This window comes from Brassica napus, chromosome A3 (assembly GCF_020379485.1).
Source record: "Brassica napus cultivar Da-Ae chromosome A3, Da-Ae, whole genome shotgun sequence".
Classification (NCBI taxonomy): domain Eukaryota; kingdom Viridiplantae; phylum Streptophyta; class Magnoliopsida; order Brassicales; family Brassicaceae; genus Brassica; species Brassica napus.
Genome location: NC_063436.1, coordinates 22,723,349 through 22,740,629, shown reverse-complemented (window position 1 = coordinate 22,740,629; position 17,281 = coordinate 22,723,349). Strand labels below are relative to the sequence as shown.

Below are 17,281 nucleotides of genomic sequence, written 5' to 3'. Positions count from 1 at the left end.
TTTCTTCCTTCTTCCCAATCTTGTCAGCCTCTGACATCATCCTTGAAACAGTTCTCTGGATTTCATCTAGACTTCGCTTCAAGGCTCTCCCACAACTTTGAAGTTTTTCTGATGACTGGATCAGCTGAATGTGAAAAAAATAAAACTACAATATGTAAAAATCACAGAGATAAAGAAATGGATAATGGAACATCATTGATCTGCAAGTGAGAACACAAAGCAGGAAAGAGACATTTAAAGCTGAGAAAACACACAATTCCAAGCAAACCATGATTACTTGAACAGCCAATCCTAAAACGCTACAAGAAGCTTTTTTCTGTGAAACAAACTTAAGGAGAATATGTAAGAGCAGTCTAGAGTTACAAGAGAAAGAACTGAAAATATAGTTAAAACCCAGTCGGTGGTTCCATCAGCGTGAGTCATGATTAAACCTTGCTGCAATTTGCCCAAATCAAATCAAATGTCAGCAAGTGAGACCCCAGGAACTGTGTAACACATAAGTAGCATTATAATACCTAGGAGCATATAGTAAGCCCTGTACATAATGGATGTCCCATCAATAAGCATCACTTTGAAGAAGCAGCGCTAGTTATCAACTCCAGTATAATAACTCTGAGACTTTAGAACTGAAATAGCATATATAAGTAAGCAAAGCATCATTACCTTGGTGGTACGTGCAAGAGAAGGAGAGATGATGAGAGAGTAGTTTCTCCTATTGCATAGATTTTCGATTCTTTCTCCATAACAAACGGGAGTGATGAGACAGATGCGACGTCATGAGGCCAAGAAGCATTTAACCTCAGCGGAGACACAATCACAATCAAAAGAAGTTCTTGTTGAGAGCTTGAAGAAAGACTAGACGAAGAATCCTGAGAGCAAAGCCAAGACAAGGACTGTCAAGGAACCTTCCAAAAATGAGGAGAGGGTTCTATAATGAGTCTATATATATATGGACCTTAATAGCCATTATATAGTCCCGCTTGAGAGTTGCTCTCTTCTATTACAACACAACCCTAGAGAGTACAGAGAGTGGAAACTCTAGAGACGAAGATCAAAGAAGATGACGCAGAGGAGCAATCAGTTCAAGGGGCAACAGAAAAAGAAGACTGTTGCTCTTAATCGCCATGGCAAATCCGTTCAAAATCACAAAGGTATATTCACTTCTTTTTTTTTGGCACATCCCTCACGATCTCTGTTTCTTATCTTCTTCCTCTACTTCCAGGGAAGAGATATATGAAACCGTCCAAGACAACGAAAGAGTTAGACACAGACCGGGTATGTTTCTATGTTCCTGAGTTGATTTTATCACAGCTTGTATCATTTTAATTTTAAGTAAAAATTGTCTATATTGATTTTGTTAACTGGAGCAGGAGCTTACCAAGTTCATAAACCATTGCCATGAAGTGAAAGCTGCCAACGCTGCTTGCAAAGAAGGTGGTCAACTTAATATCCTCAAAGCTGAGTCTCAAACTGACACATCCAAGAAGTCTACTAATAGACAAAACAAGTGTTAAAAACTTTTTTGTAATTCTCACTAATATAAATCGATTTTGTGTCTTTGAAACATTTTATATTTCATGGTTTCCAGTTTTGTTACAAATACACAGCTTGAATCCTTAAACAGTACCAACTATTATTTCTTCACGAGTGATTGAATTTCCATACGCTTATGAATTTACCACTGTGAGCTGTTACTACCTTCTTCATTCCCATTGCTATGCAGCTGATCTGAGGCCGAGTTTTCCTTTCGATTTTATCGATCTCGACATCTTGAGATACTCTTTTTCCTCTCCTTTTCTCAACCACGACTTGGCTCTGCCTTCTCAGAACTGTTGAAACTTTGTCGTCCATTATACAGCTTGACAGAACTCTGCCACTCTTCTGATCAACCACTCGCAGCACACCGTCTATTCCACCAGCAACCATAACCGATGTATCGTTCTTTAACTGTTGTATTGAGTACACCACATTAGGACTCACTCGATTTTCCCACACCTGTCTCATTTTCCTGTGGTAAAAGCTTTGTTACTACAATGCATCTCAAGATAGTGTTTTTGTAACACAAACCCAGCGGTTTTTAATTGACATACCTGAGGTCCCAGCATGAAACGTATCCAGCGGTTGTTCCAGAGAAGGCGAGATTGGAGCCTTGGTTAAAACAGATGGTCTGTATACCTGTGAAGAATCAGAGGGGATTGCTTTTAGGCATTCTCACTGGACATGTAATCTGTAATGGAGTTTTGAGTTTACCTCCTGCAGTTATCGTGGATTTAAGCATAGCCACTGGTTGATCTAGTAAAGGGTCTGATACTGTTACTCTTCCGAGTGAAGACCCGCTAAGAAACAGTTGATTGTCGCTCAAGGATAAGCACGTTATTGGCCCACCGTGAGTCCTGTCATCAGATAGTTTAGAGTCTCATATGAAATTGCAAAGAATTCTCATAACGACAACACAGTAGGCATATCGTACCTAATGATCTGAGAACATGTCTTACTGTACATATCAAATACACGAGCTGTTCCATCCTCGCATCCAACTACAGCTTCTGGGTCAATGTAACTGATTGATAAAGAAAACAAAAATCTTCATTAGCATAGATAGAGAAGCCAATCTACAGGCAAAATGGTATCAGAGTCGAAGTATCATAGCAATCATTGTCAGGTATATCACTGAAACAGGAAGGTTCCGTTCTACAGAACTAAATATTCCAAGAGTATCTTTTGGACATACCGCATACAAAGTCCCTTAGGAATGGTGCCTTCACGAGACGGAAAGATGCTTCTTTGTCCATTTCTCCTCCATATGCTAATCCGAGTACCAACCAATCCAACAATCTCAAAAACAAAAAATTTTAAAAGTTAGGCATTATATGCTACTGCTCGATATAGTTTGTGTTTCCAGTTTCCAACTTATATAGACAATAACATAATGTAAGCCAAAAGCAAAACGTATTTCCACTGTAAACATTCACTTACAAAAGTGACTAATTCTAGAGATCTAGCGAGACAAACATCAACATGAAAACAGATAACACTACTATAATGGCGCTTTCAATAATTCAAATCAGGGACTCAGCTGAGGTTTATGTAGCACCATTGATCATTAATTCCTTATTTAGCTCTTCAACTGATGAACAGTTTTCGTTGAATGTAGCTTAAAACATCCATAACCAGTAAGTTTTACACATGAATGTACTTGAGGAGGTTTACCTTACTCTCGTCAAAATCGAAGTCAACCAAGGAAGCAGCATCAGGAAGTGAGTATTCCTCCATGCATTTATAACTATTCAACGACCAGAGACGCATAACCTGATAAAGCAATCACATCACCTTAGCCAATATTATCATCTAATAACAACACGATAAACACAAACAACACACAGAGCAACACTCACCTTATCACCTACACCAGTTAAAAGCAATCCCTTCTTCATTCGACACTGAGAGAATCTGATCATACATCAATCAACATTTAGAGCTATGCCAAAAAAAAAAAAAAAAACGAATTGTGAACATTGCCTCACCGGTGTGAGTGAGCTTCCCACCGCTCAATCTCGATTCGACCTCTTAGCAACGCCATCTTGTGATGCTTCATCGCGAAATCCTCCACGTCTATCTCGCGTGGCTGCTCCAGCGACGTGGAGCCGACCTGGTGCATCCTCCGGCATGAGGACTGTAGCAGCTTCAGCTTCTTGATGACAGCATACCTCGAATATATCGAAAAAGTTCAACAGGGTAGGGTTCCAAGTTGAGGAGATTGAAATTGAGGGAGTTTACCAGGAGTTGCAGACGACGGTACAGTGAACGAGATCGAATAAATCGAGAAAGGAGAAGATGATGCATAGTATGTCGGCGTCTAGAGATTCGATCGATGTTGGTGCTCTTCGTCGCGTCTTTCTCGCCGAGGATTCGCCGGCGGTCTCTGTTATCCCCATTTCTCTTCTTCTTTTTTTGCGAGGGGAGGAGAGAGACCTTTCGGTATGAGCCAGAGTCTCTCCTGGGGTTTACCTAATGATTCAATTTTTTGAATTTATTTGCTATTAAAAATTAATTTAGTTAAGGATCCAAAAGCATAATCAAAACAGAACAAGAGAAGATGGATAATATTTCTGAGAGGAACAAAAATTGAATGTGACAAATATATATCATTCAAAATCTTGTAAAACTTTTAATGTAATAAAATAAAGGGATTAGTTTTTTTTTGACAAAAAATAATATTTGACTAAATTAATTAAATTGTGTTGTTTATTTGTTTTTAAGTTAATATGATGATCACACACTGTCTTTTCTATTAAAGAAAAGTTGCAATGTGTTTTTAAGTTGGAAGCTTTCATGAATATGTAATCTTGAAAGAAAATTGCACCTGATTTTTGAATTTCATAGGCTATTTGTTAAGAAAATTTGACAATAAATTTGTTGCAGAATATTTGATATGTTTTTAAAAAAGTATTTATTGGTTTGTTAAGTTTCATCATTTATTAAAATAGAGCTTAAAATAAATATGTACAAGTATTATTAAAATTATTTTGTTTAAGAAAATTTTAAATGTTTTTTCATGTTTTGCGCTCGAACTTAATTATTTGGGCAAATCTCCAAAATAGCACATTTCTAAGTTTATATCACAAAAATAGCACTCAAAAACTAAAATGACCAAAATAGCATTTTATCTTTTGAAAAATTTAAATTTTTTTTATTTTTCAAAATTTGAAATCTTATTCCCAAAACCTCACTTCTTAACTCTAAACCCTAAAACCTAAACTCTAAACCCTAAACCCTAAATTCTAAACCCTAAACCCCACCTCTTGAGTGCTATTTTTGTGACTTTTGGCCTTAAGTGCTAGTTTGGGAATAAAAACTTGATTTAGTGCTATTTTGGTCTTTTTCTCTAATTATTTTATGATCGACAAGTTTGTCTCTAACAACAGAAGAAGATTTAACTAAAATTAATAGCATTATTTGTTATTTTTAAAGTACTATACATGTTTAATATTATACACATTAATGAAAGATTAATTTGAGTTCATTCCACCACTGGATCAACATGAAAGTAATGAAATGTAAGCGAGACCAAAACATATAGGTCGGTACAAGTTAGAAATCAGAGGTGGTACATGTTAATTAGAAATCAGAGGGTACTAGGAAGAGGAGTGTTTCGAATAAAGCTAGTAAAGATAGTAAAAGCACGTACAGGCTGGTCGATAGCCACACTATGGCATGCTGCTCTCACAGTTGCAAACGTAAAATTCCCTTTGTATTCCTCTATGAACCCTCCCACTTCTCCTCCAGAAAACCACTGACGCCATGACTTTTCAACCGTTAGATTCATATTCTTGATCATGTCCCCGTCACCTGGACCACCAAGTCCAAGTCTCCACTGTACACAATGATTCGAACGCCCTGACTCAGTATCTTGTGGAGGAGATCAGAAGAGGAACCAATATGAGGTCTATATCATCTTGGCTCCAAGAATTTGTTATGGTATGGTTGCAAGGATGCCACACGTACGGTAGATTCGTGGGCTTGACATGTATCGCTTTCTGAACCGTTTCACTGTTCAGATAAGCCAACAAGTAGTATTCACTGCATGGATCATACACCGCTACTGTGATGCTTTTCTGGGGTTCACTAGTCAACGTGGTGTTTTTGTATACTGGAGTATGTTGTACCAGTCCACATTTCATCAGATTTTCTATTTTCGACATCGCATCGAAACATTTATCAGAATGAGATTGTTCTAGCCATAGGAAAGGAAAAAATACTAGTTGCTTGTATATGTTCTCTTACTTGGGCTCTTCTCATTCAATATCTTTGGATCTTTTGAGATGGGAGAAGGTTTTAGAAGAAAAAGAGAGATGAAAGATTTGAAAATTAATGGCTACATCTTATATGTTTGTGTTTTTTTGGTTTTTGACAACTATTTAAACATATACTGGAAGCTCTAAAAGATAAGTTGTGTTTATATGGTTATAAGGAAAAAATAACAATTTTTGGTTTTTATTTATTTAATGAGACATGAATGATTTTTAAGAGTAAATAATTAAAATCCTTCAATGTTAAATAATAGGACAATTCTCTCAAATAGTCATTTTTAAGTTTTTGTCACAAAAATAACATTCGAAAAAAAAAACCAAAATAACCCTTTTTATTTTAAATTTTTTTAATATTTATTTTTTATTTTTTAAAATTTGAAACTCTATCCCTAAAACTTCACTTCTTAACTCTAAACTCTAAACTCTAGTGTAAATTAGTTAACCTTAGGGTAAAAATATAGTTTTACTCTTTAATAAAACTTATTTTGGTTTTTTTTTTATAGAGAATTATTTTTGTGATAAATTTTTTTTAAAAAAAAACTATTCTAAAAAATTTCTCTGAATAATATGCAATAACTATTTATAAATTACATCAGTGGTTTGTATATCAAACTGTTGTGTTGTATATCAAACTATTGAGGTGCCCTAATCTTCTGCGGTGTCTCCATCTCATCTTTTGCTTGCAACTTCGTAATTACATATACATATATAGGGGTGTCAAAATGGGTCATGACCCATGGGTTGACCCAACCCAATTTGACCCATTAACCCAAATGAACTGTTTATTTTTGATCCAATGGGTTAATGGGTTAAAAGATTAATGGATTAACAGGTTAATGGATTAACAGGTTAATGGGTTAACAAGTTAATGGGTTAACAAGTTAATGGGTTTATTGGGTTGGGTCAACTCTAACCCATTTTGTTTTCAATTAAAAAAAACCATGAGTAAACTCAATTCTAAGGTTTGATAAAATTGGAAAATCATGAATTTCTCTAAAGTCCAATCATTTATTCCCGCAAAAACCAATTTTCCCGCCAAAACGTATTTTCCCGCCAAAACCGCAAAAACGCATTTTTCGCCAAAACTTCAAAACCCCATTTTCCAGCCAAAACCGCAAAAAACGCAATTTCCCTCCAAAAATGCATTTTCCCGCCAAAATCGCAAAAATCCATTTTCCCGCAAAAACGCATTTTCCCGCCAAAACCGCAAAAAAACGCATTTTCCCGCCAAAACCGCAAAAACGTATTTTCCCGCCAAAACCTCAAAACCCCATTTTCCTGCCAAAACTGCAAAAACGCATTTTTCCGCCAAAACCTCAAAACCCCATTTTCCAGCCAAAACCGCAAAAACGCATTTTCCCGCCAAAACCGCATTTTCCCGCCAAAACCGCAAAAATCCATTTTCCCGCCAAAACTGCAAAAACGCATTTTCCCGCCAAAACCGCAAAAACGCATTTTCCCGCCAAAACCGCAAAAACGCATTTTCCCGCCAAAACCGCAAAAATGCATTTTTCCGCCAAAACCGCAAAAACGCATTTTCCCGCCAAAATCGTAAAAACATGTTTTCCCGCCAAAACCGCAAAAACGCATTTTCCCGCCAAAACTGGGAAAATTCACTTTTCCGCAAAAATGTTATTTTCCGCCTAAACCACAAAAAACATTTTATCATTTTGATCAACTTGGTCATAACTTAAAAATAATTTATTATAAAGATATTGGGTCCATGGGTCAACCATTAACCCATCTAACCTTTTTAATTTAATGGGTCATGGGTCAACCCAACCTATTTAATAAATGGGTTGGGTTGACCCATGACTCATTAACAGTAAACCCATTTGGATTTTGGGTTGGGTTGACCCATTTGACCCATTTTGACACCCCTATACATATATAATATATACATACATATAAATGTAATTTTAGATATTTAGAGGGATCAGTGACGAAAAAAAGAAAAAGAAAACTTACCCAGCGATACAGCTGGTCTGCATATCAATTACCGGCGCTTGAATAACACGTCCCAACGTAGGGCGTTTGGAAGTCCACAAAGTCCAAATGAAAAATGGGTTGTGTCTTGTGTCAGAGAACACGTGCAAGGACTATATGCAAACCATCTTTTAAAACAGTTTACAATCTTTCTCTCTCTCATCTTCTCCGACCACACACACACACAACATAGAGATCCCATATCCAGAAGAAACTTCCTCATAACTCAGATCTACTCTCTCTCAACAACATACACAAGCAACTAGTAAAGTACGTACACCTTCTCTCTCTCTCTCTCTGACTTAAACTTTTTTCTGATGATAAAATCTTTACATGATGAAACATCTTTCTTCATCTATTCCCCAAAGGAGCAGTAAGCGTCAGTCACTGGCAGAAGTTTCACTCTTGGCACTAATTAATAATGTCGATCAACTTGACTTTTTCAGGCATTTAAAATTTACTTCTTTTTTTTTTTGGTAATCCTTTAACGTCACTTTTTTTTTTATCAAAGTACTTTTTACTTCACTCATCGAATGTTCGAAACTAATAAACGTTTACATTTGCATACATAACGTTTACTTTTGCATACAATAAAAAACTTCTTTTCTTCTTTTATCATAGACAGTTTTTTTACCTTTCCCTTTTGTTTCAACTTTTTTAACTTTGATTAATTCATCTTTACTGGTTGTCTCACAGGAAACAGAGATGCATGTTTATACTGAAAGGTATTCTTCTTTCTTTTTTTTGTCCAAAAAAAAAAAAGAAATTGTAGTTATTGCTCAAAAAAAAGTTTGTAGTTAAAAAAAAGATTAATTAACTTGTCCTTGGAACTAAAGTCCAACACAAGGAACAGAGAGACCTCTTAACGACAACAACTACTCTGTACACAACAAGACAGCAAACACTCTCTCTCTCTACAAAACCATCACTCCTTCTCTCTACTCTAATTCAAGAGAGAGAGAGAAAGACATGGATGGGTACGAAGCAACTAGGATTGTGCTCTCTAGGATCCAAGCTTTAGACCCAGAAAACGCATCAAAGATCATGGGTCTCCTCCTTCTCCAAGACCACGGCGAGAAAGAGATGATAAGGCTAGCTTTCGGTCCAGAGACTCTTGTTCACTCTGTAATAGTAAAAACCAAGAAAGAGTTAGGTCTCATGACAAGGTCTCCTTGGAGGAGTCAAGAGGAGTTAATTAGCCCTAAAAACAACAACAACCGTGGTGGCTCTTCTCTCAACCCTGCTTCTCTGCCCTTCTACGCTAACGGAGGAAGATCTTTGGCCAACGAGTTCGAGTGTATAGACGATGTGAACTCAAGAGCGAAGAACCTTTTGGACTCTGTGCATGCCCGAAGTGGTGGATGCGTGTTGGACGGTTTAGGGTTTGGTGATTCTGATTTAGGGTTTGGAGGTGTACCATGTTCTTACTTCGCTAGAGGCTTCTGCAAAAACGGAAGTAGCTGCAGATTCATCCACGGTGATGAAGGAGCCGAGATGGTTAGCTCTCCAAGGAGATTCGAGCTTCTTAGGTCTAACTCTGTACCTCCAAGACTTGCTCACCACTTCATCACTCGCTCTTCTTTCGTGATAGGAGATGAGTCACAGAATCTTGGAAGATGGAGGTCTGAGAGGATTGATCTCTCTGCTATGTCGTCTCCAGCTTCCAGACAGATCTATCTGACATTCCCTGCCGACAGTATGTTCAGGGAGGAAGATGTGTCTAATTATTTCAGGTAATGGTTGCAAACACAATCAGTTAACATGTAATTGTTTTCTTATGTGACTTTAAGTTGTTGTTATTGTTGGGTAATAGTAATTTTGGACCAGTTCAAGATGTGAGGATACCATATCAGCAGAAGAGGATGTTTGGGTTTGTGACATTTGTGTACCCTGAGACTGTCAAGAGCATTCTTGCTAAAGGGAATCCTCACTTTGTGTGTGACTCAAGGGTTCTTGTTAAGCCTTACAAGGAGAAAGGCAAAGTCCCTGACAAATACAGGTACTTAACCTAGTAGTAGTAGTTGTAGTAGTAACTATCATACTTTTGGGTCTGATTGTTCCTTGAATCCTTTCTTGTAGAACTGACCAAACACCAGAGCGGAAGCTGTCCCCGACGGGTCTTGATTCTAGCCCCAGGGATGCTATAGGTAAAACAAACACTAAACCTCTTTGTCTTAACCTTTTGCTTGTCGCCATAGTGATTTGCTTGTGGTGCAAGGATGGAGAGGGTTTTACAACAAGGAACAAGATGTTTTGTGGAGGAGCAAGTTTGAAGAAGAGATTCTTGAGCTTCAGCTTAGAAGGCTAATGAATCTGCAGCTTCTTGACGTCAAGAAGCATTTCCAACTCAATTCCCCTACTACTACTACACACATTCATTCCCCAAATCCTTTTAGCCAGACACTTGCATCTCCACGTCCATCGCCTGTGAAAGGAAGTTCAAAAGAAGGATATGATGATGACGCAATGAACCTACCAGAGAGGTATGTATACTCATGAGTCATGACCAAGGTATTGTTTTTTTGTGTGTTTGGAGCTTTAAGTTTGAATAGCAAGTTTTTTTTTTGTGGGATTGTGGTAACAGGCTGAAGGATAGCTTGCCTGATAGTCCATTTGCGTCGCCCTTACTTCTGTCTGCAGACAACAACGGATCAGATTTGTGGTCACCTTCTTCTGATAATGACGATAACTCTACTCCTTCTACACTCTCTGACTCCTCCAATTCTTTCAGCTGCCAAATGCCTAGGTTTCAAGATTCAACCACGGTTTATGTTTCTGCTATCAAGTAAATGGTAATCTAACATTTCTTTAATGAAACAATAGGTTGCTGCAAGTTGAGATGTTATCCGGTAGGGGTGGACCGACCTGCCGTGTTGGGATATAAGCAGGTAGGAGTAGAGTAATGGCTGGTGAGCACACTAAACAACAATCTTATTATGTTAAAATTTTATTTGTCTTTGTTGTTGTTGCAGGAAGAGAGGTGAGTAAGTAAGAAAACAGAGGAAGTTAAAGAAACTAATAATATTGAGACTCATAGCAACCAAAAGATGCAGAGATGTAAAAAATGAAGCTGTATAATTTGATGTAAGAGATAGAGAAGAGAGAAAAGATTGTTGTACCATTTCTCCAGCTTTAATGTGTAACGTGATGGACCACACAAGATGATGTAATATGATATGATATAAATATATAAAACAAGAACTAGTGTAGTCTCTAAAGATTTACAAAAGAAAGAGATTACAATTTGTGTTTGAAAAGTGTGAGTTGCTACCCTCTCACTCTAATCACTCTCCCAACTTGAAAAAGACCAAGATATTCAGTTTTGGTTATATTTTCTTCAACTATAATCTTAAGATTTGGTTGTATGAGGTAGGTTTTGTGTCAATGTTATTAAATGTAACTTTATTGAGGTGGAAAGTCTAAAAGGAGTAGGTGCTAACATCCATGGTTATTACCGTGATTTAAATAAAAAAAGAAGCAGAATGTTATGGACATATTGCACATGCAAAGACTAAATTTATGATAGGTATTCAAATTAAATGAAATGTGTGATATTTTGTGTATCATTTATGATTTTGGCAAAGACACGGACAGTGGCGTTAGGTGGGGCACGCGAGAGAGAGAGAGAGAGAGAGAGAGAGAGAGAGAGAGAGAGAGAGAGAGAGAGAGAGAGAGAGAGAGAGAGAGAGAGAGAGAGAGAGAGAGAGAGAGAGAGAGAGAGAGAGAGAGAGTGCCATAACCTAACAACAGTATGACGCTTCTATTATGTGAAATTTGGAAATAAGACTCTCCACTTCTTTGATAAACAAAAAAGACTCTCCAGTTCATCATACATCATCTATGATTAAATGAATGTGAAGGCCATATTCTCTTTTCGGGTATAATAATACGCATATGTGATGTGAATATGTGATATGTGTGTCATACAGCGATTTTCAAGGGTCTTGCTATAGATTGTAAATATATATAAAATAATTTGACGTAAACGAACAAGTGTGATTAGTATAGATCAACTGTGTATAATGAGCATATATACAAAAGCTGAATGCTGACCACTATGTTGGATACGGGCCGATTAACATTGAGACCTAGGAGTCGACCCCGCCCAACAGCTCTAAAAGAAACCCATAAAAGAAATGTGACCCATTATAAACTCGGTCACATCACAATAGCCGATCCACCAACTCTCTAGAACGGACTGACACACGCAATCAAGTGTCAGAAAGGAGAAGAGCCCCATTTGCTACGATGACATCATGTAACATGACGCCGAACACATGTATCAATTGCTCCACCGATCATTGCTCCAAGTCAGACGGTAATGATTAGTTAAGTGGTCTCCATGCAACAAGACGCCTATAAAAGAGGAGGGAGTCAAGCGAGAGCAAAGGAGACAAAGAGCAAAAGAAACAGAGAGAAAGGGAGATAGAGAGAGAAATAGTTTTGATGACGAGTTCTTTGTTCTTTATATCCCTTTTCGGCTTGTAACTTACGCTTCATATTAACCAAGCTTTTGACTCCCAAATTTCTTTGATTACTTAATATGTTTTAATCTATGTTACCGGATTTAAGATTCAAACACACTACAAATATTAGTGTGTATTCTAGCATTTTAAGTGATTGAAATAGTATTATATTCATGGTGAGATTAATGCACAATGTGTTTATTTAATGACATGAATTTAGAAGATTGATTATTTTGTTGTGACCTGGTCTAACAGTTACTTAGTAATAGCAGAAGATGCATTGTGTTCAGCTTATCTCTTTTATTATTTGATGTCGCCTAGCGGTATTTTGTTTTTTTAATCTATATTATAAAAACAAAAATAATAAAACCGCATCGAATTAGAAAACACAGGAGGAAGAAAACAATGGGATCCCACGAGCCATCACACATGCAGTGCCGTGTGGTGTGGGGGAGATATATGCCAGAAGTTGTGTTTTGTGGAGACATCTCCATAAATATACTGTTTAAAATAAAATAAAAACTCCATAAATATACTCCGAATATTGTAAATTAGACTATATGTGGAATGTCAATTTCATGTCCTTTCCCATGCAATTAACAAGCGTAACGGAGACCCCTTTTTTTTGTTTAAAAATCATAGAATGTATGTCACTTGGTCAGTGAAAAAAAAAAAAAAAAAAAAAGTATGTCACTTGGTCAGACATTGTTGGACAGAGAAAGGCCTGAATTCCTGAAATTAGTTAATGTAAGTATACCTTAATATTAGAAAAGTATAAGGCAGGTTGTTAAATTTTGATAACTGAAGAATACTTTATTAAATGTTCAAAAAAGAAGAGTTCATGATAATTTTAGTCTAGAAAAACTTAAAATCGGATCAAATAAACCTCAACACTCTTCGCATTTGCTAGTTTCATAACATTGTTTTGGAGTTTTGGAAACGACATAAATTTCTATAAAAGACCAAATATGTTTACCAAAGTACCACTCTCAAGTACCTTTCACATCCCTATAAATAGTTAGTAACAATTAATGTGAAGAGAGTGAGTGATGAAATAAATGGGTGGTAGCATCGTTAACCGTTGGTTTTGGTTTCAGAGAAAGATGCACATACTCATATCCTTTTAATTATGATAAAAATCGAAACCTACCCAATCCAATCCGACTACAATTAAATGAGACGAAGAGCTAACTTTAATTGGCTTTTGAAATCGATCAACAATCATCGGCCGGCTAGAAAGGATAACAAGCATTTCATATCATCCATAACCACAGTTGCTTGACTCCTGCTGAGACTTTCAGAGCTATTGAAAGAGAGATGAGGGATATCATCTCGGCTAGAAAGGATAACAAGTATTTCAAATCACTCATGGCTCTTTGGTTGCATTGAGCGCAGATTTTAGTCTACTAGATTGACTGCATTGTTCCATCTTGTTTTTTTTATTTTCTTTTTGCCAAGATGGGTCAACTTTAGATATTACTTTTATAAAATCTACTTTTTATAAACCAGTGGTGGTAGTCCAGTGGCGCTTGAGGGATTAAACCCAATACGGCGAACCCTGGTTCGAACCCCGCTGGCCACACGGATATGGGCTATTGCTTTCGGCTCATTTGAATGCCCAGGAGAGGGTCTATCCGTGGGCTGTACCTCCACCCGGGGGTTAGGTCTGTGTCTTTAATAGACTCGGGTTTAACCCTTTTGTTTACAAAAAAAAATCTACTTTTTATTATATGATATTTACAATTTAGCAAAAAAAAAAAACAATCATCGGCCGGCGAGATATCACAACCAACGGGCTGCGCCAATATGACATACCCCAATTGAGTTACATTCACTTTCATGTCAATCCAAAACAAAACTTAGAAAAGGCAAGACTTCCCTTTCGATTCACTCTATATGTCTACACTAGGGTAATTTTTTAAAAAAGAGCAAATGATGACATAACTTTTGTAGCCAAAGTAGCCTAGATTAGTATTAGTAATTAAGTATTGCCTCTGTTTCATTTAATTATCCTCTTGTACACACAAATTAAAATTATATTTAATTTTGTATGTTTTCTACGTTAAAACATCATTACTAATACATCTAACCACATTTCAATCCATAGATGAATATAAAATCAACAAAACTTTACATTGAAATTATAAAATAACATTTATTTTGAGACAAAACAATTATTCTGCATAATATTGTTGTGGTCATAATTAATATTTAAAATAAGCGATGTGCATGCATAAGTTATAGACGACAAAATCAATGTTTTCTCCCTCAAGTCACTTGCCTTAGGATTCACATAAAATTATAGTATTATCTAATCTCTTCGACTCTAATGAAATAATATTGAGATTGGCCAAGATAGAGTGGAGCAACAAAAAAGAAGCAAAAGTTGTCTTCAACTTTGGTCCGGTGTGGTTCCCGCTCCCAAGATGGGTCATCGCTGCTTCAAATATTCTTATCAAGCCAGTTTGGTAAGTTTCTGAAGGGTCATAAGACTTACTCTTGGGCCCATTTAATACCCCAACCGTAAAAGAAGTTAAGCCGTCACGTAACCAGAAGTTGAATAGACACGAGTCACACGACACCACCGATCGTGTCAGCTGAAGACGATGGGACTCCAGTATAGGACAGGAGATTCTGTGAGGTGATTGAATCAATGACATGACAAAAAAGTTGTTGAAGCTACCGACACTTCAAGAGCTGGTACACATGCAATGTAATCATTTGGGAGGACTCTGCTTGCCAAGAAACTTTTTACAATGAGAAGAAGCGGTTTTGGTCACACTCTAATGGCCTTCACCCTTCAGTCTCTGATATTTCTCTGCCTGATTAGGATCTTTACATCAGTGAAGTAGATCGGAACACCAGCATTAATAGGTCCATGCAAGAAGTAGATAATGGTTTAAATAAAGAGTGAAAGCAGAGAGAGAGAGAGGACATATTACTGAACCGCATATCAATAGGTCCATGCAAGAAGCGATCACTATATACTACAAGACCATATTCAAAGCCTTGTCAAGGGCTGTGTAATTAAGGACAAACATACTTTCATATATTTATCTACACACATAACAAAAATTACACTACTCCTTTTTGACAAGAAGTGCTTGGAAATAAACAAGTGAGACAAAACAAAAGAGGCAACACAAAAAAAAGTAAAGGAAAAGACATCAAAGAACAACTAAAAGGCAAAAGGATAGAGACATCTTAGCTAGAAGAGGTAGAAGCCAAACTCTCATTACTAAGCAACTCTTCCCAGAAACCATCGTCCAACTCTCTCTCGACCACCATATCCTCTTCTTCCTTCACATTCCTCTGTCTCCCATACCCTTGCATCTCCAGAGCCAGAGCCTCAAGTTCAGACACCGAAGAACCTCTTTCCCTCTCTTCTACCTCAACCTCAACCTCCTTAAGTCTCATGTCTCTCTCCTGGAGTAGCTGATACAGAAACGTAGGGCCCTGAAACGCCCTAGCCAAGAACGACATCATCATTCTCTGTTTCTTCTCTGCTCCTTCGATCCTCTGCTCCATGGATTTGATGTAAATTCTCGCGGTTTGTTGCTGCTGTCTCAGACTCGCCAGCTCCATCAACAGCAGTTGCTTCTCCTTACGAAGCTCTACGCAAGGATCTTGAATAATCGATGATGAAGCAAAGGAAGCTCTTCTCTTGATGCTCTTCAGTAAATGTCTCTGTCCCAAGAGAAACCCTTCGTTTGCAAACTCCCATCTCTCTGCCTCTATCTTTCTAAAACCCTATAAATAGTTTTCAAAATTTTATTTGAAAATATCTATAAGGTTTCAAAAATGTGATTAAACAAACAAAAAATTATTGGAGAGAGATGTGTACTATCAGAAGATATTATAAAAAAAAAATGGAACAAGTGGGCAACCTTAGTCTATAAAAAATATATATTGTGATAAGATTGATGACGCTTTCTTGATTATTTTAAGAACCAAGTTGGCACGAACCCAAGATTCTAGAACTTACTAATTGTTTTAGAAACCAAGTTGACAAGAACCAAAATTCTAGAACTTACTAATTGTTTTAGAAAGCATGGTGGCACGAGCCAAGATTCTAGAACTTACTAAAGAGACTTCTTATTCTCCCACTATCAGACAGAATCTACATTATTCGATGTTTCTAGAAATAACCCATTTTTGCAGTAAAAAAAAATGAATTTTACTAATACAGAAAAACAGAGCATTTGCAAAACAGAGGATTGCTGTTTTTGTTTTGTTGGGTCAGAGAAAAGAAGAAGGCTTACGTAAGTGTTGAGTTGTCTGACGAAGCTTGAGAAGTTGCTGTGTTTGAAGTGTCGAGGGAGAAGGAACTCAGAGAAAGAATGCAAATCCCAGACGACAAAACTAGTGCCTCCTCTGTTCCAAGACACGATGTGGTCCGTGTTTGGATCCTCCACAATCTCGAATGTCTTGATCAGAAACGGAGGCGGTCCTATTTCGTGCAACCCTTCGACTGGTTTTGGTGGTGACGGTGGTGGATCATTTTCTCGGTGGAGAAACGGATTCATCGATTTAAGAAAAAGAAATGATTGTTTGGTATCTTGGATCAAATGTTCCAACTAAACCATCTTGGGAAACTGTTTGTTTTTTTGGATTTGAAAGTGAATGATGAAAGTGATTTGATGTTGTGGTGCTGACATATGGTTCAAGAGTTCGTTAATGGCAGTTGGGAGGGAGAAGAGAGGAAGATAATATCCACGTAGGCCATGGGGAGGTGGCTTAAATAGGAGGAATGAGTGGGAAAGTGAGTGATAATATTAAATTGAATAAAAAATTATATAAATATAGTACTCTTTCTCACTCACTCGACTTTAGAAAATTCGAAAGTTCCGGAATATTAAGGGAGAAAAGGGTTGGGTTCGAAACTTCTCGAACTTCATGTATTGACGACTGTGCGCCGGTATAGATTTCACGTGGTGCCCATCCTCTTATGTATCTCTATTTAAGAATATAAAACTTGACAACGTTAATGAAGTGACAATTCGATGACTGGTTTTAAAC

The 17,281-nt window shown here is 37.2% G+C and overlaps 4 protein-coding genes across 5 annotated transcripts; 2 read left to right on the top strand and 2 right to left on the bottom strand.

Annotated features, from left to right (window-relative positions):
- The first annotated feature begins 487 nt into the window (after positions 1-487).
- BNAA03G41580D lies at positions 488-1,514 on the top strand. The gene is made up of 3 exons (XM_013890285.3): positions 488-1,151; positions 1,223-1,275; positions 1,371-1,514. Exons 1-3 carry the CDS (start codon positions 1,061-1,063, stop codon positions 1,512-1,514), a joined length of 288 nt encoding a protein of 95 aa, XP_013745739.1. The 5' UTR covers positions 488-1,060.
- On the bottom strand, positions 1,509-4,020 carry LOC106448375 (F-box/WD-40 repeat-containing protein At3g52030). Its single transcript, XM_013890265.3, has 9 exons — positions 3,778-4,020; positions 3,525-3,707; positions 3,396-3,450; positions 3,211-3,309; positions 2,732-2,835; positions 2,471-2,560; positions 2,251-2,393; positions 2,091-2,175; positions 1,509-2,008 (listed from the first exon to the last, which is right to left on the bottom strand). The coding sequence occupies exons 1-9, from the start codon at positions 3,933-3,935 to the stop codon at positions 1,642-1,644; spliced, it is 1,284 nt and encodes a 427-aa protein (XP_013745719.2). The 5' UTR covers positions 3,936-4,020; the 3' UTR covers positions 1,509-1,641.
- A 3,870-nt stretch (positions 4,021-7,890) lies between these two features.
- On the top strand, positions 7,891-11,014 carry LOC106448356 (zinc finger CCCH domain-containing protein 46). Of its 2 annotated transcripts, XM_013890258.3 has the most exons (9): positions 7,891-8,066; positions 8,493-8,521; positions 8,633-9,529; positions 9,610-9,795; positions 9,876-9,943; positions 10,015-10,279; positions 10,381-10,542; positions 10,620-10,684; positions 10,769-11,014. In XM_013890258.3, the coding sequence occupies exons 2-8, from the start codon at positions 8,502-8,504 to the stop codon at positions 10,678-10,680; spliced, it is 1,659 nt and encodes a 552-aa protein (XP_013745712.2). In that variant the 5' UTR covers positions 7,891-8,066; positions 8,493-8,501; the 3' UTR covers positions 10,681-10,684; positions 10,769-11,014. The 2 variants fall into 2 exon arrangements, with proteins under 2 accessions (XP_013745712.2, XP_048632717.1); XM_048776760.1 differs by lacking the exon at positions 10,620-10,684 and having other exon boundaries at positions 10,381-10,588.
- Positions 11,015-15,289: 4,275 nt separating this feature from the next.
- LOC106376933 (heat stress transcription factor A-7a) lies at positions 15,290-16,989 on the bottom strand. Its single transcript, XM_013817069.3, has 2 exons — positions 16,525-16,989; positions 15,290-16,012 (listed from the first exon to the last, which is right to left on the bottom strand). Exons 1-2 carry the CDS (start codon positions 16,786-16,788, stop codon positions 15,467-15,469), a joined length of 810 nt encoding a protein of 269 aa, XP_013672523.2. The 5' UTR covers positions 16,789-16,989; the 3' UTR covers positions 15,290-15,466.
- Between the last annotated feature and the right edge of the window lie 292 nt (positions 16,990-17,281).

Excerpts from the sequence above, each read along its gene's own strand:
- BNAA03G41580D (XM_013890285.3), top strand. The coding sequence starts at position 1,061 with ATGACGCAGAGGAGCAATCAGTTCAAGGGGCAACAGAAAAAGAAGACT. Across the intron at positions 1,152-1,222 it reads ATCCGTTCAAAATCACAAAG|GGAAGAGATATATGAAACCG; the intron begins GTATATTCACTT and ends CTCTACTTCCAG. Across the intron at positions 1,276-1,370 it reads AAGAGTTAGACACAGACCGG|GAGCTTACCAAGTTCATAAA; the intron begins GTATGTTTCTAT and ends TAACTGGAGCAG.
- LOC106448375 (XM_013890265.3), bottom strand. The coding sequence starts at position 3,935 with ATGGGGATAACAGAGACCGCCGGCGAATCCTCGGCGAGAAAGACGCGA. Across the intron at positions 3,310-3,395 it reads TAACTGGTGTAGGTGATAAG|GTTATGCGTCTCTGGTCGTT; the intron begins GTGAGTGTTGCT and ends TTGCTTTATCAG. Across the intron at positions 2,394-2,470 it reads ACATGTTCTCAGATCATTAG|GACTCACGGTGGGCCAATAA; the intron begins GTACGATATGCC and ends ATCTGATGACAG.
- LOC106448356 (XM_013890258.3), top strand. The coding sequence starts at position 8,502 with ATGCATGTTTATACTGAAAG. Across the intron at positions 9,530-9,609 it reads GATGTGTCTAATTATTTCAG|TAATTTTGGACCAGTTCAAG; the intron begins GTAATGGTTGCA and ends GTTGGGTAATAG. Across the intron at positions 10,280-10,380 it reads GCAATGAACCTACCAGAGAG|GCTGAAGGATAGCTTGCCTG; the intron begins GTATGTATACTC and ends TTGTGGTAACAG.
- LOC106376933 (XM_013817069.3), bottom strand. The coding sequence starts at position 16,788 with ATGAATCCGTTTCTCCACCGAGAAAATGATCCACCACCGTCACCACCA. Across the intron at positions 16,013-16,524 it reads TCAGACAACTCAACACTTAC|GGTTTTAGAAAGATAGAGGC; the intron begins GTAAGCCTTCTT and ends AACTATTTATAG.